This window comes from Leuciscus leuciscus (genome assembly GCF_965113295.1).
Source record: "Leuciscus leuciscus genome assembly, chromosome: 2".
In the NCBI taxonomy this organism is placed as follows: Eukaryota; Metazoa; Chordata; class Actinopteri; order Cypriniformes; family Leuciscidae; genus Leuciscus; species Leuciscus leuciscus.
In genome coordinates, this window is record NC_138726.1 from 52,656,992 (window position 1) to 52,679,999 (window position 23,008).

The 23,008-nt window shown below is 38.5% G+C and overlaps 1 protein-coding gene across 5 annotated transcripts in view; it reads right to left on the reverse strand.

The window, feature by feature from the left end:
• The window catches only part of chd3 (chromodomain helicase DNA binding protein 3), a 62,633-nt gene that overhangs the window by 15,764 nt on the left and 23,861 nt on the right, over positions 1–23,008 (reverse strand). For 4 of the 5 annotated variants that reach the window (XM_082147670.1, XM_082147668.1, XM_082147667.1 and 1 more), the window contains exons 25-37: positions 21,216–21,393; positions 19,584–19,670; positions 17,313–17,398; positions 16,768–16,901; positions 16,148–16,292; positions 13,689–13,854; positions 13,441–13,595; positions 11,192–11,426; positions 10,962–11,096; positions 10,050–10,178; positions 5,204–5,312; positions 3,552–3,684; positions 461–656 (exon numbers count right to left, since the gene is read on the reverse strand). In XM_082147670.1, coding sequence (XP_082003796.1) covers positions 461–656; positions 3,552–3,684; positions 5,204–5,312; positions 10,050–10,178; positions 10,962–11,096; positions 11,192–11,426; positions 13,441–13,595; positions 13,689–13,854; positions 16,148–16,292; positions 16,768–16,901; positions 17,313–17,398; positions 19,584–19,670; positions 21,216–21,393 — 1,888 coding nt within the window. Of the gene's footprint in view, positions 1–460; positions 657–801; positions 1,664–3,551; positions 3,685–5,203; positions 5,313–10,049; positions 10,179–10,961; positions 11,097–11,191; positions 11,427–13,440; positions 13,596–13,688; positions 13,855–16,147; positions 16,293–16,767; positions 16,902–17,312; positions 17,399–19,583; positions 19,671–21,215; positions 21,394–23,008 lie in introns of those variants that run through there. The other variant, XM_082147669.1, reaches the window with a different exon arrangement.

A 23,008-nucleotide genomic window follows, 5' to 3' on the forward strand; every position in this document is an offset into this window, starting at 1 on the left:
TACAGTATAAATTAAACTTGTTTTGAAACACATCAAATAGGCACATTTTTATCAATATCAGCTTTAAAAACCGATCCAAGGTTCAGAAAGCGAACTAAAAGTGATACAATTGATTCTGATTGTCAAAAGTGAAGTTTACTGGCAGTTCTCTCAGCAATTGCAGGCAATCATACGAGTGACATGCCAAGTAAACTGGTATCCAATAAATGTTTTATCGCTACAGTTTAAACAACACGTTTGAGAAAACTCCAGGACATATTAAAAGTGCCTTGTGTTCTTGAACTGTTCCCATATCAGAGCTGGCAGGAACACTGGTCCCGCTGGATCTACCCAGAAGCCCTTTATCAGACTCTCAAGACGCCAGCAAACTTTGTCTGAGTTGCACACAAACATATTCCCTCTGATACATCATTTCTCATTAAAAGATATTTACGAGATAAATCACACACACTTTCCTTACCCTTATGCAAGACAGCATTGGCAGGTTTGTTTCCAGCAAGCGACTCCTTGCTGAGATGCTGATGTGACTCGGCTAGACATTCGACCTCGGCAAAACGGGCGTTCAGGGCCATGGCCGGGTGAGTGGGGTCCTGGGTCATGTTGAGGTACGCAGCCCGACGCAACTGCTCCTCTATCACCAGGGCCTGCTCCAGCAACTGAGAGAAAGATGTAAAGATGTGTAAAACTGTATGTTTACAAAATCGGTGCTTCGGAAGTCATGAATTTATAAAAGCTGCCAGCATGCTAAATAAAGCACTGCTGCTAAAAAATATTTTAGCTTGATCTTTTGTCATATAAGAGGTCATTGTACTATAAAAATATCCTGTAAGTTTCAGAACTCAAAACTTCCTTGTTAGTCCAAAAACAGCTTTGATTGAAACCAAGCTCAGAAAACGACTTGTTTCGGATTTTGTCACATTATTATGCCATAGTGCAACAAAAGACCGCCTCTGCAGAGGAAGATCAACGCTTACTACTACATCATTGCCTCTTTAGCCCCGCCCACCGATTCGCACATGTCATGTAGTAGTAAATACGGGACAGATGCAAAACACAGGATTACTCCAGTAACAAAACAATAGAGACGCCTCTGAGGATTACAAGACATTTTGCATTGCCTTCCTTGCGATCCTTACATTAAGAAAGCTCCAGATCACGCCAGTATAAGTACGCTTCATTTTCCTGCAGATTCGTTTTTAAACAAGACACAGTTCAACGCAGCTTTTATGAGAGTGTGATGATAAAAGATGATGCAGTGGCGACTACACTGGATCCGACAGTAATGTTGCAACACACAAGTGTGTGAGTAACAGTGTTCTTACCATGTGTCACTATTGCTTTGTCTATCGTTTGAAATGTACTTACTTTACTGAAAACAATGAAGGATTAATATAAGAACGACAGTGCGACAAACGACGGTCATTCATTCATAATTTGTTTAAACGAAACACCGTAAGTTATCCTTTGTCTACTATAATCTGGTAACTCCAAGTACTCAAACTTTTATGTATGGCTGAATGTCAGTGATTGCCTTTTTTCAACCAAGTTTTTTTCATATTTTTGGAAGTTTTCAAAGCAATTCCACACGTATAATGGCGTTGAAAATTTGTTTTAAAATGCAAAACTGTTACCCAATCATAGCAGTGGGCGTTTACTTCCAAGTCTTCAATGCAACACGCCCATCAAAACGGAGTGTTTCAAAGAGAGGGACAAAAACAGGGTAGAAAACAGTTGTTCTGCTTAATATATTTGTGGAAACTGGGATTCTTTGGTGAATAGAAAGTAAAAAAAAAAAAAAAGAAGCATTTATTTTAAATAGAAATATTTTGCAACATTATAAATGTCTTTACTTTCACTTTTGATTAATTTGATGCACCCTTGCCGAATAAAAAAAATAAAAAAAATCTTACTGACTATCAGGGCTTGACATCAACCTTTTTGCTCACCAGCGACTGTGGCTCCTGGATTTTAAAAGTTACTAGCCACTTAGCATTTTCACTAGCCACAATTTTGACATCGATGCCATAGGGGAAACACTGCCATACAGATATTTTTTATCTCATAATTTTACAGTAGGTTTATTAGGCTGATGTCACTTTAAGACCTGATGCACGGATCCATTATACTGTTACACGCGTTTTCTTTCTCAACTTCTTACATTCATTTAAAACATAACTGACTGTTTACGTGAATACTCGCCAAGACCGGCATTTTGACACTGTGTGTATTTGACTATTTAAGCGTAATAAGTAGCGAAAAAGAACTCAGTGTAGTAAAGAGAGGCGGCTTTATGTGCTCGCACTTTGGGTGTGTGGAAGTGAGTAAAATTATGCACAATACGTGCAAGTGAGTAAGAGTGAGTGAGGCGGGTTTGTGCGTCACTCGCTGTCGGAGAGGTGAGAGAGAGTGCAGATGGTATCATGTTTCTATTCTGTGGAAAATGAGTATTAGAAGAGTTTCATCAGATATTTCAGTATCGATATGTATCGAAACATTGATCTTTTTAACAACACTACATTGCACTTAGTTTATTTTTTCAGATGCCCTTTTAAAAGACTACAATTGAAAAATGTATATATTATATATAAAATTCAACCCGCCAATATGGCTAGTAGGAGTGACTGCGTTACACACCACTGCTGAAATACACCTGCATTTGGCGGGTGTTAATGTCAAGCCCTGCTGACTATAAACATTTGAATGGTGGTGTAGCTTTTCCTTTTCATTACATCAGGTTAGCACAAAAATAGTCTCAAAAAAGACAAAGTGAGGAAAAGACAATGGAAAAAAGCATCATGGGTGAAAGAGGGAAGCGGCTGAGAGAGCACAAAGGGAACATTAAAAAAAGACAAAAGCTGGATCGAGGGAGAGCGAAACACGGAGGAAAATAGGTCACAAAATAAAAGGGAATTTAAGAAATTGACCAGAATTGACAGAAGAATTAAGTCTGGAACGATAAACCATTCCAGTGATTTACGAGCATGAGAAAGCACCAGCTTCCAATTAAAAGAGGTTCCACTGGAATAACAGCGGATCTCAGGTTGCTCAACGCATACGGAATTATGTAAGAGAAGAGGAGAAAGACAGAGCGAGAGAAAAAGAGCAAGGGAGGCTGAGAAAAGAAAAAGGAGGATGTCGAGAAAAGGATATGAAACATGTGATGAAAAGAAAAACAGGAAAAACAATGAGAGACAGGGCTGTTTCACAAGAACGAGTGTCAGCATATTCAGGTTTTGTGTTTGCGATTGCGGTGCATCAACATGTAGAGATAAAATCTTCAGGCAGGAGTCAGACAAACAGCAGAACAAAAGGTAGAGAAAGAAGCATGCCAAAGCAAGACACAAGTATATAATTATGATACAAACGACTGAACAAAAGAAGCAGCTTTCAAACAATGACCTACCACAACGCAAGAAAAGAAGAGTGTAAAATAACTACAAAAGCCACAGTAAAACGAAATTAAACTCGACCACGGATATCACAACAAACAAACAAACAAAAAAGAAACTAAACAATTTTTTGTTTAGTTATATTCTTTATTTACAACATACCTTAAACCGTCTGGCCAGGAACTTATTTTTCATCTCTAAGAAGTTTCCCTTGTTGGCTTGGGTTTTGAAAGGTTCGTTGACGATGGTGAACTGAGGGTCGTTCTGAATGTCCTGCCACCGGGCATAGCCATGGCTTCGATAGGTCAAGGATCAAACTACAATTCCAGGGTTTCGACACATTTTCCTTCTCAATTCCATACTTTTCCAGACTCAAGCTCTCTGTAGATGTTAATAGACCATATGTAACATAAATGGCTGTCACAGCATTTTATTTGCATTATATTAATAGTCATCTATTAACATTTTTATTTTCTGTTCTTTTCATTGGTTTTCTCAAAGTGATAACATGCGCTTAAATTATATAAGAAACCTTAAACGTTTTAAAACCTGTGTATATTAACGCATCGGTTTTGATTCTGTACAGTGTGTTTGAGCCTCTGTTTACACCTGGAATTAAGATGTGTTTTGGTCGATCGGATCACAAGTGGACGAGGGAGACACACACGTTTACACCTGGTGTTTTAATCCGACTCTTTTGTCCACTTTCAACCACTTCTGTCCTGATTTCTTCGAGGGGAGGGTCTATGAGCGGGTAAATGAATGGGCTTTTTTTAGATCTTTCAATCTAATGGACAAAATAAGCTCACGCAATTTACACATATACGACTGGAGACGACGGAAAAACACACGGAGAGCATCAGCTTTAGTTTCTGCTCTGAGCTGCAAGATCAGCCGAACACTGTGAGTGTGTGTTAGAAATCAGGAATGGTGAGAGAACATTGTGCTTGGTGCATTTTTCATCTTTAAAACAAATTTGGGTCTTCAGACGACTTAAATCTTAAATCCCGTCTGGCTAGAGCGCTTCCCATAATTAGGCATGAGGTCAGTAGACGGAGAGTAGACGGTCTTTTGTGGCTGTTTGAACACATTTTTGTGGCTGTTTGAACACATTCGATCACATGAGTGTTTACACTATGAAAGCAATCCGGCCGAATGTGTTTTTGACTATCTCTGGAAGTGGTGGAAAGTGGACAAGCTTGAAATGTTTTAGACCCTGTTTACACCTGTATTTAGCGTCGTCCACCCTTTATCCGATCGACCAAAACTCATCTTAATACCAAGTGTAAACACGGCCTTAGATGATCGTTTGCTCCTTTATCTGTTGCACACACACACACACGCGTTCAAAAGAGACAAACAAGTAAAGTTTATAGTAAAGACAAACATGAAATTGTGTGCCTTGAATTCACTCAGTTGTGTTCGACAACCACTAAACTTTGTGAAAACACTGCTTGTATGATAACATTTTTATTTTATTTTTTTAATTCTTAATTTTATATTTTAGAAAACTGAACCTGGAAATTACTCAAATCAAATTCAATACTTTTCCAAACCTCGTAGGAAACCTCGTAGGAAGTGTAAAGAACTTTATTTTCAAGAAAAAAAAAAAAAAACAGTCTAGCTGTCTGTAGTGTTCGCTAAAGCAATATGAATGTATTTGCAGGAACTCAATTTTTTCCATCTCATTTTATTGCCTTGTTCTTCTTGGCTTTGAGCTCTAAACAAACGTTTCATTTAGCAAACGCAGTATAAATATACATTAATGGAACTGGATTGTTTCTACGGTGACAGCAGCCTATCTCCAAGGATACCACACGATGCCTGCCAGCAGCCAGAAGTCGTGTCGCCGGTGCCAGATCTCATTGATCTTGCCTGATGAAATGGCCGCCCGCTCCTCGTTCTGCCAAAGAGTGTGAAGCTCTGTGCAAAAGAGAAAAACACAACACGGCCAGACATCAGTTACTATCCGTTTATACCTGATGACGCGTAAATAAACAAAAGGCAACAATCCTCCAACAACATGGCTAGCATGCGTATAAATCCTGTTTATCTAGCTATAAACTAAATGATTTGTCCAGAGTGCTGTATGCTTAATGTTTGCTTGAAATGTTTTATCGACGCTGGTGAAATGTTTATAGCTACAGTAAGTATAAACCTGTTTATAGCTACAGTAAGTATAAACCCCTTGATGTTTAGTTGTTCTCTTTTAAAGTTGTAAATTAAACTATGCAAAGTGATTGGCTTCTGGGAACTGAAACTATTTATAGCGACTGCGGCTGGGAAAAATCAAAGAAATAATAGACCAGAGAATGACAACTAGCGTAGCTTGCAAACTAAGGGTTGTTGAGATGACAGGTGTTGGATTTGAGTATCTAACTGGTATTTGATCATGAACAGGGCAGAATAAAAAAAAATTCATAAAAAAATTATGGCTGATGCTGATAAGCCGATAATTTTATGGCATTTTATGAATCTCTGGGAGTTTGAAATGGTAAAAAACAAACCCAAATTCAATGTTTTTCAAGTGACCCTCCCCCGATGATCTTAGTCAGGTGATGAATCATATTAGACAGTTCAATGTGTTGGTCATTACACTCATGCACATTACATTAGCACTGAAACTGCGCTCGTTAAAATCACAAATGATTTACTTTTAGCTTCTGACCAAGGCTGTATCTCAATACTAGTTTTACTTGATCTTAGTGCTGCGTTCGATACTATAGATCACACATTACTCTTAGATCGACTACAAAATTATACTGGTGTTCAAGGACAAGCATTAAGCTGGTTCAAATCATACCTATCTGACCGCTACCATTTTGTCTATTTAAATGGAGAAAAATCGATCATAACTCCAGTAAACTATGGAGTGCCGCAGGGATCTGTGTTAGGCCCTCTGTTATTCTCAATATATATGATGCCACTTGGAAATATTATAAGGAAACATGTAATTAGTTTCCATTGTTATGCTGATGACACTCAAATATATTTTATCCTCTACAGTAAAAGACCTGGGTGTTATACTCGATTGCAACCTGTCTTTTGAAAATCATATTTCATATGTTACAAAAACAGCCTTTTTCCACCTTAGAAACATTGCTAAGCTACGTAATATGCTATCAGTTTCTGATGCAGAAAAGTTAGTTCATGCATTCATGACCTCGAGACTAGATTACTGTAATGCTTTATTAGCTGGTTGTCCTGCATCCTCAATAAACAAGCTACAGTTAGTCCAAAATGCCGCTGCTACAGTTCTTACGAGATCAAGAAAATATGATCATATAACACCGATTTTATCATCACTGCATTGGTTACCTATAAAGCTCCGTATTAATTATAAGATATTGCTACTGACTTATAAAGCCCTAAACGGCTTAGCTCCAGTCTATTTAACGGATCTTCTATCACCCTATAATCCATCGCGCTCTTTAAGATCACTAAATTCAAGGCTTTTGGTCATACCTAGGATATCCAGAACCACCAAAGGAGGGAGAGCATTTTCACATTTGGCTCCAAAACTCTGGAATAGTCTTCCTGATACTGTTCGTTGCTCAGACTCGCTCTCCCAGTTTAAAACTAGATTAAAGTCGCATCTCTTCAGCCAGGCATTCTTATAATCCTACAGTTCAAACTACAATCCGGCCTCTAGCTCATAAATGCCAGAGGAGAACTGGCCCCCGACTGAGCCTGGGTTCTCCCAAGGTTTTTTTTTCTCCATTAGGTCACCTGATGGAGTTTTAGGACACCATTAGGTCACTTGATGGAGTTTTTCGGTTCCTTGCCACTGTTGCCTTTGCCTTGCTCAGTTGGGGATATTTTGGGGATATTTAATTTAATTTTATCAATCAATAAATTCCTCTTGAAACAAACTTTGTTGTATTATTTTAATTTAATACTGTGAAGCTGCTTTGATACAATCTGTATTGTGAAAAGCGCTATACAAATATACTTGACTTGACTTGACTCATCTTTAAAAAAAATCTCAGAATTTGTAATGAGAAATGGCGCACCTACTCCTGAACTTTCCCTTTATATTCCCAATAGTCCCATACTCCCATTACAGTATCCACCCTTACCACACAACAATTATTCATAGTATTAGTCTCGCAGAGAAATACTGATGCATGCACTTATACAGTATCTGCACACAAAATATAAACACACAAGTGTACATTTACATGCTGATTGACCATGAATATAAGCAGAATGCATGAAATCATAGGTTTTCGCATTTCAACACAAGTCATTTTAGGAAATAATCAATGGTGAACGATGGAAAATAATCTAAGGGAAGTCTTCGTAAACCACTGACAGATGAAATCACTGCTTGCTGTTCCTGGTAAAACCGCTCAGCGGAAGCTCAGAGAAGCTGAACTGCTCCTTCACAATGTAACCACACTGTCATGTTACTCAACAACACACTGTTCCATTGCGCTTTATCATAACAGCACAAGCTTCACTTTACATGAGTGAGCAGCTTTACATAATGTCAACACAATGACCTGGCACATGTTACTGTGCTTGTCAACACTTGGCAAAATTAACTAGCGTGATGTACGAAGGATAAACATGGATAAACGGCAAGATGTAGGAGTCAGAATAGAGCTATTGAACCAGCCATATGTATCTCAAATAAATATATATATCAAAAATGCATCCGTAAGCTGCAGGGTGTCATTACTGTGCTATTAGCGACACCAAACAAAAATGAACAAATGTTGTTTCTAAACACGGTCCTGTTGGCCCCTACTGGAAGATGCCATAATTACACCATCAGAAGGCAAACAGCATCTTTCTCCATTGACGGCCTTTCAAAATTAGCTGTATCTTATATAATAGATGTTGTTGGAAGGTTCTTAAAAGCATGACATTTTTCCATTGACATCACAGCTCATAATAGAGTGGTCTTGCCCATACTGCAAAGAAATGTATACAAGAATGTATTGTATATAGCTAACATAGATGTTAAAATATATTGATATTATATTAATGTATTTTGCTAAGCTTACTTATATAAACAACGTTCAAAAAATATATTAGCAAATATATTTTCAATGTATATATTTATATTGTCCAAAAAAATGTGAAATATTTTGTCGTAAATATTGTCTTGCCACTTGAAGTACATTTTATAATATATTTTGGCATTTGAAGGTTTAAACTAAATATATTTGAAAAATATGCTTTCTTAAGCATACAGCAAGTTTACAACATAAAGTGAAAGGTATACTATGTAACTTTTGTTGTTCAAAATGAACTAAATTTAAATAATAAGTCAATAAAGTCAATAAATCATCAATACTTCTTCCAAAACGTTTTTTTTTTTTGTCTTACCCTGATTCACTATGGTAAGCCTATGATAAGTGTTTATATTTTAGACCTGTCAGGATGGTTTTCAGGGGATATTGTGTACATGCGTCACTCGCCCGTGCGTGTCTCGTCATATCCGTAAATAGGAAAACTTGCTCCGGCTACTTTGGCGTGTGTCTGATGTGGGAGTGGCAGAGGCTAGTTTCACAACGAGAGAGAAAGGTTGACATGGAGAAGCTAAATCTCCAAACTCCGGGAATAAACCCGTTTTAAACAAACGCCGAACAGAGGAGAGTCTGCTGGCAAAAAGAGAACGAGACAGAGCTCGTAATAAAACAAGAATCAACATTGACTTGGCTTTTCGGAGATGGCGAGAACTGAGGGATTTGAAATGTTGTAAAAGCGACGCAGAGATGATGTTTTTATCACTCAACAGGGGAGTAAAGTATTTTATTGAACAGATAAATTGCCATATGTAGCTCTCTAACAGAGTTCACTGTAAAGCATTATTGATATTGAAGGGGCATTTCATCATAGTTGTTGAAGCACTGTGCTGGAATTTATTTTCAAGGAAGTACCGTGTGTGTTAATGTGTAAAGCTACAGTAACATCTTCAGCTAGTCAGCTTGAGATCCTTTCCATCGACACCAGAGGGGTGGTGGTGGCGCAATGGATAAGACACATGCCTTTGGTGTGAGAGACCCGGGTTCGAATCCACTGTGAGACACCAATGTGTCCCTGAGCAAGACACTTAACCCCTAGTTGCTCCAGAGGCGTGCGACCTCTGACATATATAGCAATTGTAAGTCGCTTTGGATAAAAGCGTCAGCTAAATGAATAAATGTAAATGTAAATCTAAACTGGTTACTGTATATCTCTCAAGTCTAGCACTGAATGCTTTATGTGCAGCAGGATAATATCTCTCTCTCTCTCTTCAGTTATTGAGTTAAAGAACCATATTCATCCACACAGTCACACAGAGCCAAAGCAAAACCAAAACAAAACCAAAACAATGTTCATCTGCAAAATGCACGCAGTTTTTTTTTTTTTTTTGGTCCTGCTAGAGGGCCAACAGTTACTTAATGTACCTTTAACATATAATCTACATCGATTTATATATATATATATATATATTAAAAAAAAAATTCTCTCTGAATGGTGGGGCTGTGCAAGTACTCAGTCGTATCAGCATTGTCTTAATATGATTATTCACTCACATTATTTAATAGCTCAGGTAATTGACACTAAAGTTAAAATAAAGTACACATTGAGATGGCAGATTAAAAGTATTTCAACACAGACAAAATGCCACACAGCAGCTTTAAACAACCCAATGGTTGAGTTTACCTGTGAATCCTCCATCTGCGATGTTGAACATGAACCGTGGGCGCTCTGTGGGCTTGCCGTTACCTTTGGGCACTTCCTCCCTCTGCCCTCTGCCCTCCTTCCCAGCATCCCTTTCACCCTTCACCTCCTCTGTGTCCCGATGGAAAAAAGGAAAAAAACAGGTTTACATCGTGTTTAATTTAGTAATTGGATGCACTTCCTCAGTTTTTGTGACTGACTCGACAAATGCCTTTGATCAGGTGGTTTTTATTCTTCTCTATGCCACTATAGCCCCTTTCACAGAGAGATTCCGGAAAATACACGGAAAATGTGTCCCGGGATTTGTCCCTGGGTCGTTTGATTTTGATTCATTCACACTGCCAGTGATTTTCCGGAATCTGTGAGTGCGTTCACACACCTCCCGTAAAGATCCCGTAAAGACACGTGACGTCAGGATGTGTTGTAGAAAGGCCAGTCTAATCTTCCATTGTAGTCATGCACTTAGTGGATTTTTTACGCAGCGTCTTAAGTTTACTAATGATCTGCGCTTTCAATCTCGAGAAACCACACTCGAGCATTTTTTTTCGGATTCGGTCGTACACTAAGCACAAAGTCGTTCCACAAAGCTGGCGAACGATCTCCGCTTCAGCGCGGATAGCAAGCAGCTCCCTGATCTCTGCTACATTTTTTCGTTCTTTCTTTGTTGATGACGAACACAAACTTTCTTCTAAGAGCATCAAAATACCCCTTACGGGCATTGGTCCTGGCTCCCGACAATGTTACTAGGTCCCCATCCTGGCATCGATCTTTGCGTTCACACAGAAGGCACTCTAGCAATTTTACGGCAATTTCCCGGGATCAACGCGCTGTGTGAAAGGGGCTTATGAAACATACAAAATGCTAAGAAAGAAAGAGTAGCATTGTAACATTCACCTTTTTTGATATCAGAAGATTGATCCAACTTCTCTTTCTTTTCTGTTGTTTCTGTAGGAGGAGACGTCACTTCACTCTTCTCTTTCTCTTCTCCAGTCTTCTCTCTTTTCTCTCCCTTGTCCCCTTTCAGAGCCTCTGTAATGACAGACAACAATCAGCCCTCGACTCACAATAAATTGACCGGCTGACATTACAGCCAATCCGATTTCACCAGTTTCTGCCACAGGTACCTCTGCTCTCATCTTTAATGGACGGGGAATCAGACGTTTTCTCTGGGGAGGCGTCTTTTTCAGTGCTCTCCTCGTCTTGTTTTTCTTTCTCACTCTTTTCTTTCGGAGAAGACTGAGAAATGTCAGGGTTTTCTTTCGTTTTTGAGTCATCGGATGCTCTGGTTGGACTTTCAGATGTCTGAGCTTTTTCACTGGTTGCGGGATCTTTCTCACCGTCTTCCACAGTGGTGGAAGTCTGGAAGAAGAGACAGAAACACTCTCTTTATTTGACTTTCGCATGTCTTTACATGAAGTTACAGTCTACAAACAAACACTCGCAGCGGTACTTCCAGCTTCTTTAGGCACCCCCGGAAAAGCCATTTACAGCCATTCAAAAGCTGCATCCTGACAAAATCATTTTGCACCAAGCAACAAATAATTCATAAATATTTCATTATATTAAAACAGATGTTTATTTCATTACATTATAGCAGATGTTCCGCTAAGGACGATCACTAATGCAGGATTTGGGACTGTTTGCTTCCTGCTTCTTCAGGGATCCATCCTGGAACAGAGCTGTTTTACATTAGATTTGTTCAAATTGAGCTGAAAATAACCAAAAGTGCTTTGCATGTGGTTAAAACACTCCCTTTGCAAAAGATTGTTAGAGATTTGGGACTTTAGATTTCCATCAGGATTTGTGGATCTGTCATCACTTATCTGCCCTTATGTTGTTCCAAATCTGTATGACTTTTTCTTCTGCAGAACATAAAAGAAGATATTTTGAAGAATGTTGGTAGCCGAACAATTTTGGTGCCCACTGACTGACTTCCACTAACAAAAAGACAACAATGACACGTTTCTCAAAACATCGTCTAATTTCCACATGAGAGTGAGTAAATGAAGACAGAAGGCAAAATCATATTTGGGTGAACTAAGCCTCTTAAGTACAAACAAAAGCAGCTGTTATATAGTCTGATCAAGGTCAAATATCTTTACTTAGGGTGTGAAATGTTTAATTTTGCACAGGTACTGACAAGTTGTACTTGTTAATTTTTACTTAAATATACTACCATTAAAAACTATGGAGTCAGTAAGATTTTGTTTGAATGAAATCATTATTTTTATTCAGCAAGGATGCATTAAGCTGATCAAAAAGATACAGTAAAAACCTTTACAATGTTACCAAATGAAAACTGTATTTCGCAAAAATATTAAGCAGCACAGCTGTTCTCAAAATTAATAATAGTACATGTTTCTTGAGCAGCAAAACAGCATATTAGAATGATTTCTGAAGGATCATGTGACAAATTCAGCTCTGGTGAACATGAGCAAACAATAAAATGATCTTACCGACCCCAAACTTTTGAACAGTAGTGTATGCCACACTCTAAATCATAGGTTTCACGTTACGGTAACTTTAAAATAAAAAAGATTATTACATTATATAATTCTTAACAGATCATTAAAGCCACCACTAAAAACAGCTTGTCTGAAGAACCAAAAGCAAACCAAACCAAAACACCAAAGCAAACATACACGCATGCTCTCTCACACACTTTCTGAAACACTAGATTTATACCGACAGGTTCATGTAGTGTTTTGCTAAACCTGTGCAATAAAATAATCCCTGCTACACACCGACACACACGTTTGTTTATCATGCTGGAGATTTTATATTCTTCTATTGTTTTTATTCTGAGATGACATTTAATAACTCCTAAACGTAAACCTAATCATCACACAATTCATTATCTATCATTATTTATGTCTGGTTCACTATCTTTGTGGGGACTCTCCATAGACTTAATGGTTTTTATACTGTACAAACGGTATATTCTATCTCATTACACTAACCCAATCCCTAACCCTACCCATCACAGAAAACTTTCTGCATTTTTACATTTCCAAAAAAATTCATTCTGTATGATTTATAAGCTTGTGTACCCATGGGGACCTCAATTTAGGTCCCACTGTGACACGAGTCCCCATGAGTCTGTGTGCATTCAGGTTGAAAATAGGTTGGATAGAAAAATGCATTTTTACATTTTCAAAAAACATCACCTAGTATGATTTATAAGCAGTTTTTTGTAATGTAAACCAAAAAAGGTCCAAACCAAAATTTCAGATATTGCCCTCTTTGTGGGGACATTTTGTCCCCATAATGTAGGGTTTTCTTGAACCACACACACACACACACACACACACACACACACACACACACACACACACACACACACACACACACACACACACACACACACACTTACCTCTCCATGTTCTGTGCTTTCCACACTATCCCCCTCCTTTCCTTCTTTTACTTTTTCCTTCTCTCTCTCTCTTTCTGGTTCGGTCTGGGACTCGCTCTCATCTTTCTCCACCTCTTTCGCGCTCTTTTCTATCTTGTCGGGTGGAGAGGGAGTGGCTGTGGGAACAGGTCACGGCAGGTAAAGTCTCTGTGTGTGTGTGTGAGATTCTCTCTTTGGGCTGCGTGTGAGGGTTTCAGGTGAGTTTGTACCTGGTTTGGAGGTGCACGGTGTATTATTACAGCTCAGTTCAGGTGTGGGAGTGTCTGTCTTAATGACAGGAGAAGAGGCTCTTGAAGATTTCTTGGAGTCCACAGTAATCTCTGGCTTCAGTTCAGGCATGCTCCATTTACCGTTAATGTGCTCAAACTCTTGCACCTACACACAAAAATAGAAACCTGCCCTTTTACTTCATTCAACAAGAGCAAAAACGAGCATCAATCAATCAGTCTGTCTATCTATCTATGAAATAGGAACTAAAGCTTACCTTTTTATTTTATGCTTTTAATTCATTGTTGTGAGTTATAAAAGGTTATTAAAAGCTGATTCTATGAAGGTGCAAAACTACATATACAACTAGTAGACTAATTAGTCTCAACTAGAAGACCTGTACATTTAATTAGGCTGGCTTAGATATACATTTCATACGGACAGTTTAAATAAGACAGTTTTGCTTTCAAAAACTGCTAGGTAAGAAAATATGAAAATGTATGATTTTAAGGAAACAGCATGAGACATGACGCAGTGAGACATGATCAGTGATGTCTGTCTGAAAGTGTATGGCTGTAGCAGCGAGGATTTAAGCTCATCCAAGACGGTTTTATCAAGCACCATTAAAATATCAGTATCAAGACAATATATTACCGGTCAAAAGTTTGGGGTCGTTAAGATATTTTTATGTTTTTGACATAAGTCTCTTATGCTCACCAAGTCTGCTTTTATCTAATCAAAATACAGTCAGAACAGTAATACTATGAAATATTATTACAATCTTACTAATATATTTTTAAAAGTAATCTATTCCTGTTATGGAAAAGCTGTATTTTCAGCAGCCATTAGTGCAGTCTATCAATGATGAAAACAGTTGTGCTGCTGAATATTTTAGTGGAAACCTTGATACATTTTTTTAATAAAGGATTTTTTTAATAAAAAGTTTAATTAGAAATGTAGCTTTTATTTTTATATGTTTATTTGAGCATTTATTTTTTCTAACAATGTAAAACTCTTTACTGTCACTTTTGATCAACTTAATGCACTTTTGCTGAATAAAAACATTTGTTTCTTTAAAAAAAACGTACTTACACCGTTCAAGTTAGCGTACATAATAGGGTTGTATCGATAGCCGATGATATCTATTACTATTATTATTAAATTAATATTACAATTCCTTTTCCCAACCATAATTTCATAGCGCATACCCGACGTGATGCAAGGATAATAAGATTAGATAGATTAGCTTACTCTTTAAAAAACTTAAAGAACTTAAAACACATTTAAGTCTATTTTGACTTGTAAACACCGACTTTCAAAACCAACTGGTTTAACACAAAATAGCCTACTTCTCTTCTTATTTTTTCACTATGTATGGGTCACAAGAGAAGATAAATTAAGACAGTAATATACTGTAATCAGCATATGAAACCCGTGCTGGCAAAATGAGTCGGGATCCGCAACGGCTAATTTCGAGCTACAGGCAAAACATGTGAAATATATCAATTTTGGTCGCATTTGATTTTTTCACAAAAATGAGTTTATTAAGCCCTCATCTAGCAATCCCAATGCTCAAAATAGCAATTAAACTTAAATTAAAATGATCTTTATTTGTTTATTTCCGGAGAGGTTTACCTTCCTAAATCTTTCCTTTGTTTTAATAATCCATGAAAAATTGCTTGGGTTTTTTCTGCTCCCTTCTTGACGACAGGTGTAGCTCATACATTTTTTGTCAGATTCCAACAATACATCGTTTTGAACTTTTTTTAATGGAGAAATTGATAAATGGATATAAAAAAGGGCCACATATGCAATTGGGAGAGGGTGTGCAATTTTCAAAGAGTTTAATTAAACGTTCATGTTATATATTTTGGTTGCATTTGTGAGTTAATAAAAAACTTAACTGGTTGTGTAAACTTGGCACATGATATCTAAATATCGATGAATCGATCGATATTGCCCTGAATCGAATCGTAATTGTATCGCAGAATTTTTTGAGGTATCGGTAAATATCGTATTGTATCGTATCGTGATGAGCTGTCCGATTTACACCCCTAGTTCAAAACTGAAATATTTCCAATATTGCGATGTTTCTTTATCACCAACTCCATATTTGCTCTCAAAATGATGGACATGGACAACAATTCACATTTCACACGCGCAACCAATTATTACAGTAATAACAAAATTAAATAAATAATTAAATGATTAAAAAAATAATTAAAATTTAATAATTTTAAAATTAAAAATTAAATAAATAAGCAAATTAATGATCAAATAAATGAGTGAATATGCCAAAGTAACAAAGCCCCACGATAATATTGCGTATTGGCAATCTCTAACCATGAGGAGAATCGCCCAATACTAGTACATAATTATATCATATATTTTAATCATCTAGTCAACCATCCCGATCCATCCACAGCTCATTAGCACTGAAATGCAGCAGACCCACACTGACCTTTTTCTTAACTAGAGACATGACCCCTATACGCGTAAGAACCGGCTGCCTGCAGAGCCCCTCGCGCGGGACACCGTCAGCGAACGTCTCCGATCCGTCAGCCACCGGCTCACAGAGGTGCCTCATGAAGAGAGATACGTACGCCCTGCCAGAGAAACAAAGAAGAAGAAAAAAAGACGTTTCCTTAGCAGAACCCAAGTCTGAAGTTTACACGTCATTCTGTCAGGACCACTATCGTCAAATACGATTGACAGTTAGCATACAGTTAGGATTGGCGGTGTGGTTGGCGCAACTAGAATGTATTGCAGATATCATTAATTAATTTTAATGTACAACATAATTAGAGAATTTTAGTCTCATTTGAATGCCAAATCCTGACTGGACGAGAGGAGGAGCTGGGGAGGGAGGAGGGTAATAAGCTCCTGAGAATGCGATAGCTCCTGATAATACTGAAGGAGCTTATATATGAATACACTGATATAGGCGTCGTATTCCTATAGGTAGACGTGGATCAGTTGAGAGTCAGCTGATGCGAGCTTGACTAACGTGACCTGCCAGAACTGACGCTACACTTGATAATTACATATTCCAAACACATGTACTGGTAAAGAAAGTCCTACTTGAACTCTTTCTCGCTCTTGCCGCGGAGGTCTCGCACGAGCCATTGGCAGGTGAAGGCGTCCTGAGCGGGCATCCCCCATCGCATGACGGCATTCAGGAAGGCTTTTCTCTGACGCGTGTTAAAGCCCAATACCTGACCAACACACACAGACACACGATCAAGCAGAAGACAGCAGATTCAACATTTATGTTAATTGTTTTAATCTAATCAGACCTTGAATGAAAAACAGGCATGAATTTATTGCCATCATGAAACATTACTAGGCAATTCTCAAAACTGGAAAAAAATTTAGCCCAGTTATCTCCAGCTGTGTGTCAGTCAATTTAATTATGAGAGGCACACATCCAGAGACGCTGTATATACTGGCCAGATAGATAAGCAAACACTGGGAAAATACACTATTATCCACATTAAACTGTGACCAATGGGCTTATGTTGATTTTACACTAAGCTCAAGGATGTCTTTATATGGCAATTTGCAATAGTTGGGCCAAAACAAACGAGCAAATAAAGAAAAACTAGACAAAAACAAATAAGCGATACCTCAATGTTGCCACCCACTCTGGCCAACAGGGGTGGAAGTGGTTTATCCTTTTCGTTTCTGAGCTGCCTGCGTGACTGTCTGCGACCTGGGGGGGGGGGGGGGGGGGGGGGGGGGGGAGGAGAGTCAGCCAAGATATCAGTTCAACATGTCCATCTCACTGAGCCAGCATCAGGAAACAGGGTTACAGCACAGGAAGGATACATTATCCTGAACAGCTGCAATACATAAACTGTGAATATGCCTCCAGAAGAATAGCAAAACCTGACAAAACCACAAGACATCCCAATACAGCACCAAAAGGGACACAAATGGACAAAAAAAATTAATTAAAGTCTAAAAGGTGCCAAAAGATGTGCAGGGGTGGGGTGTAGTAGTTATAACTAGATTTGTACATTTGTGAGTGGAGCTTGTATGTGCAAACTCACTGCCATTAAGCTAGGGTGTTTCTAAGGCTATGTTAACACTGTCAGTCCAAATCCGATGACTTGTATATCCGATTGGAATCTGATTTAAAATTCTTGACTGTCGAAATTGTGTATTGCAACTGTTCAGATCCGATTTGTGTGTCCATGCCGCTCTTTGTGTTTTCTGGAATTGCTGAGTTGGATTCTATGGCAATGGCGTTGCATTCGTAGACATACGCCAACAACAACAACTGCAACATGGAGGGGTTTGCAATACTGATGTTGTCTTGTTTACAACATGGCAATGTGTAGCTGCCGCGCTGGACTACTGCATCTTCAGAACCAGCTACAGAACCGTACTCCAGTCCAGACCATCCTTTTTATGTGACTTGTATGCGGTTCGTGGGTGCGCACCCGAGTACGGAAAACAGCGTTCACACATCATCCAAACAAATCAAACTCTGACGTCAATCGAACCCGGGTGCGCAGCAAAAGTGCTAAGGTGTTCTGCGTGGTTGTTTGTACGTCATAGGGTGTTCTGGGTGCTTGCTAAGGTGTTTAGAATGGTTGCTAGGTGGTTATTTACTGACCCTAGTAAAAAAAAAACACGCAAGAGACTAGAATATCAAGTGTATTGCATTTTTGGCCCCCTTTTACAGTGGACCTGTTACTAGGGGAAGCACAGACTACTTGACTTTAATGCTCTGCCATGACGCTTTAAGCTTGACGTCGACTAGTCGCTGATCATGGCCTGTAGAGGGCGCAACAGGATAAGAAATCTTTGAAGTCCACTTTTACACTGTGTTTCCAACAGTTAAAATGACAAATAACTGCATACTCTGAGTGCTCTCCACAAGATATGTTTGATTATACCATCTAGATGCTCAAGACTGATCAGGTGAATTCACGTTTTTAACAGCTTATTGTACACGTAAGTTAATCGGCGTTCTAAACTAATGAGTGCTGCATTGTAACGCACACATACAGACAGTAGCTTCGCACATCGCGTGCAGATCAGATCACAGAATCATTCGCAGAAATGTATTGTCAACATTTCTGTGATTGACAAATTCGGTGATTTATCAATAAAATAGCTTAGAAACTGAAAAGTTCTTGCATATATTTCTTAGACCTAGTCCACGCGGGTATTTGAGTTTTTCCTCGTTTGTTTTTTTAAAAAGTGACCAGCGTAGTATTGCATTCTGACGCCTCTGTTCCGCAACATAATGGAAGAACTGTCCATGTATCTGTATACATGTTATAAGCCCTGTTAGCACAGTTATTAGCAGCAATATTTTGACTATATCCACCATTGCACAGACTGGCCTCATTTAAACTAAGGAGATAACAGCCTGCACAAGTCAAAATCTCCGGTTTCACCGGCTACACGTCAACACTGTAACCGGAGTTTCAGAAAATCTTCACCCTGGCAGGAGTTTTCAAAGAGGTTCAGTTTAAGTGACGTGATACTGTGGGCAGCGCTGTGTCATATTGCCATAGCTGTGCACAAGGCAACTCGCGTTCAGTCTCAGCTCGCGCTTCAGGCTTATTTTGTTCATTAATGACGTAATCAGCGACTAGTCAACATCGACTCGACTTTCATCACATACATTTTTAAAAATCTGACATTGTTAAACCCCTACCTGTTACATGTTCACTAGTTTTGAGTTTCTTGGTTTGTGTTATTTGGATTGTTATTTTGAAGTGTTTTTCTGTTTCCATTGTTCCCTGTGAGAAAAATCACGTTTTTGTCAAAGACTACAAGTAGATCGGATTCAGAACGATGATCAAAACATAGATGGAGTAGATCGAGTCCATCAACAATGTGGGAATGAGGGAATAAGAGCGTGTCAGTGCAGTTCTCACCCTCAGGTCTCTCATCAAAGTCCTCATCCTCCTCCTCTGAGCCCACAGAGTATTCTGATTGGTTATCTGAAATGTCAGCATGCCACTCTGCAACAGCATTTAGAAAAGAGCACGTCAGTAATGAACACTAAATTCAAACCATAGTACAGAGTGTGTGTGCAGCAGTGGTCAAACAATTTCCATGCACCGGAATCCTCAAATAAAGTCCAACCAAAATCTAATATATCAGTTTGGCAACTCTCTCCAACAGTGGAAAAAAAGACAGATGTGATTATTTCAGATTTGGCTCTTTTGTGACAAACTGTTCTGTATCTCCACTTATCTAACCATCCACACACATTCTATTCAAATTCCACTGTCAACGAGAATGATTTAGCCCTACAGGAAAACAAAGGGCTGCTTAAACAAAAAATGAAAACCTACAAAAGTCAATGAGTGAAGCACAAGACTCTTTCGAATTTTAAAAAAGGCCAGAGGTCTTCGTCCTCTGTGCATTTGTAATATATTCTGCAGAGGGTATGCCGCAACATTACAACCTTGCAAGTCAGGATGCTTGGATACACAAAGGAAAGTATGTGTACTTACAGTTTATCCTAGTTATCACTGTAATTATGCAGCCATAAGCACCACTGCGAAACCATAAATTCTATATTGTTCCTTTCTGGAGAAAACCTTCTGTTATTTGTCTTTTTCCAGACCATTTTGTTTGTCTCTTTTTGACACATAAATGAAAAGTTGCCACACTTCGGCATCCCCTGGGTGTTGTGGATGTAGCTGTTTTTGAGTCAACTGCATGTGGCTGTTCTAACCTGACCAAAGCAGCAGTGTGTGGGATATGCTTTTTCTTTCCCACTCAATCAAAAGTAAAGTAGTAAACCACATGCCGAGAATGAAACTGCTACAAGATGTAATTTCGGAGATTTAAAAGAGATAATATGCTGCATTTATATGACAAGCATAAACATGGTTTTTCGTAATAAAAGGCAAGAAGAATGGGCTAATTAGAATACAGTGGGGTCCAAAAGTCTGAGACCACACTGAAAATCTGGGATTCAAAATCCACTTTAAACCATGACGGACATAAAATATTAGAAATATTTCAGAATTTCTGGGTTACTAATCAAATGATCATGTTATCTTGTGTACGGATGTTGGTGTTTGAGAACGCAATCATGCGAGACGCTTCTGGGAGGGAATTCAACTACATCATTCTGATGAAAGACTTTGGCTCAAGCAGTTCAGAATGATCAAACCAATATTTGAGACGCTGTGCGATTAAATTGGTCCACTGATTAGTCCAGTTATCCAATCACATCCACGGTTGAGGCAAAGTCACGTAAGTTTTTTGTTGTGCATCAAAGGATTTTATTTATGTGGTAAATGTGTTTCCATCCTAGATTAAAGGAATGTATTCTTATCAGATAAAAAGTAAATCCACCTCAATAATACTTTTTTTATTCGCATTTTTAGAATTTATGTGCATCTTGGCGTTTCCATCCAGTGGTTTTGATGCGATATCCCAAAATGTGCATAAAAATAGGTTGATGGAAAAATGGTTACTGAAGTAAAATGCGACATACCAAACACTAAAACATTATTGAAATTCAATCTGTAGGAAGTGATGGATTGTACCTTGGTCCTCCTGAGCTGCATCATTGTAGTTGACCTGTTTGCGGACTCTCTTTCCTTTGCCAAGATTGCGGGCCAGATCTTCCTGCTGCTGTTCGTAGTGATGCCTCAAGAGTTTCTCCCAGTAATCAGGATCCACGTTCTCTTCCTGCTTAATGATCTCTCTCTCGATCTCTTCTATCTGGAGACACAATTCAAGTGAGATCTCCTTAATATTTTCTTTAGTTGTTTATTTTAATTATTGTATTTGTTTCTCATGGAGACCAATAAGATTTAATGGAGAGCAAACAGAGACCAAGGACCAGATTTACTAACAGCTTTTGGCTTTAAAAAACTATTGTCAGGATTTACTAAAGACACGCAGTGAAAAATTAGCGCTTAAAAGGCGTGGACAGGGTTATTTTTGTGGCTGACCTTATTGCATATGCATTTGTAGGAGTTTCTCTTTAAGACGCAAAATTTATGGGAAGAGAGTATTTAAATCAATCATTTAAGGTTTGCGCTAGTCAATTTACTGGTATTTGCGCCATTATTTAATGCCCAAAAAAGCATGTCTTAAACCAGATGCTAATTTGTGCTGCTCTTGGTAGATTGCGTTGGTCATTGTAGAAATTATCTGCTGCGTCTGTGTTTTTTAATTTGCACATCGTCAGTAGATCACGCGCAGAACTTTACACTCACATCTGCGCTTTTTTAGAATTACGCTCTCACGCTAATTCGCCCCGTTTAGTAAATCTTGCCCCAAGACTCCTGCTTTTCACATGTTTCTCTTGAAAAAAAGGGCCCAATAATCTCCAATATCCACTAGAGTTGTAAAAGAGATCTCAACACACTCTTATTGGCCAAATCTGCAATCAGAGATGTCAGAGATATCAAAATAACTCAAACATTTCTCATTAAATTCTTGCAAGAATTTATTCAGCGATATGCTATCCACAATACTTTTTTAGCTGTATACTCTTACCTTATGTCAAAAACTGTCTCATTTACATCTAATCTTAGGCCATATGTCCACCAAAGCTCTGTTCCGCTTGAGAGCACTTCGGCAGCGCTGCATTTTTCAGTTGAGGTGCTTTGCTTGCTATGACACGAACAAAGTTGAAAAAATTTCAACTCTCAGCGACCGGTAAAAAAAAGAAATGGACGCTCAGTGCCTAAAAACACGCCGTCCCCATTGAAAACAATTGGAAAAATATGCTAGCCTCTGGAAAAAACGCTTTGGTGGAAACTAAAACTACCATTAAACTACCATTCAAAATTTGTGGTTAGTAAGAGTTTATCATAATATACATTGCACATAACCTAATTTCTCAGAGTTCATTCGAAGATTCAGTCTCTCTAAACCCCTCCTTTCCGAGGGCCTGCTCTGATTGGTCAGACGGTCCAGGCTGTTGTGATTGGTCGACCACTTACAGCGTGTGTTGGAAACAAAACCCCAATCTGAATTTTAGCTCCGGATCTTCCTCAGCGCTTGATACACAGTGATACGAATGACACCATTGGTTTTTTAAGTATCAATTCCAGCAAGAGTCCTCGTTCTTTTGAAGTGCATCAAACTCTTCCAGTCTCAGCTACAACTACAGTGTTTGAGGGTCAAAGTAGACGTTGTTTGTGGGCAGCAAATGAAGACCTTAGACTGGCATTATGCAAATATGTCACATTGTTACGTAGGTTTGTAACAGGAAGTGAGACTGGAATTACTGACGACTCGTTTCAGCAGTTCAGAATCGATTCCTTCTTTTAAGAGACAATAACTTTATTTGTCGTGCACTTTGATCTTTAAAACTTTGCAGACC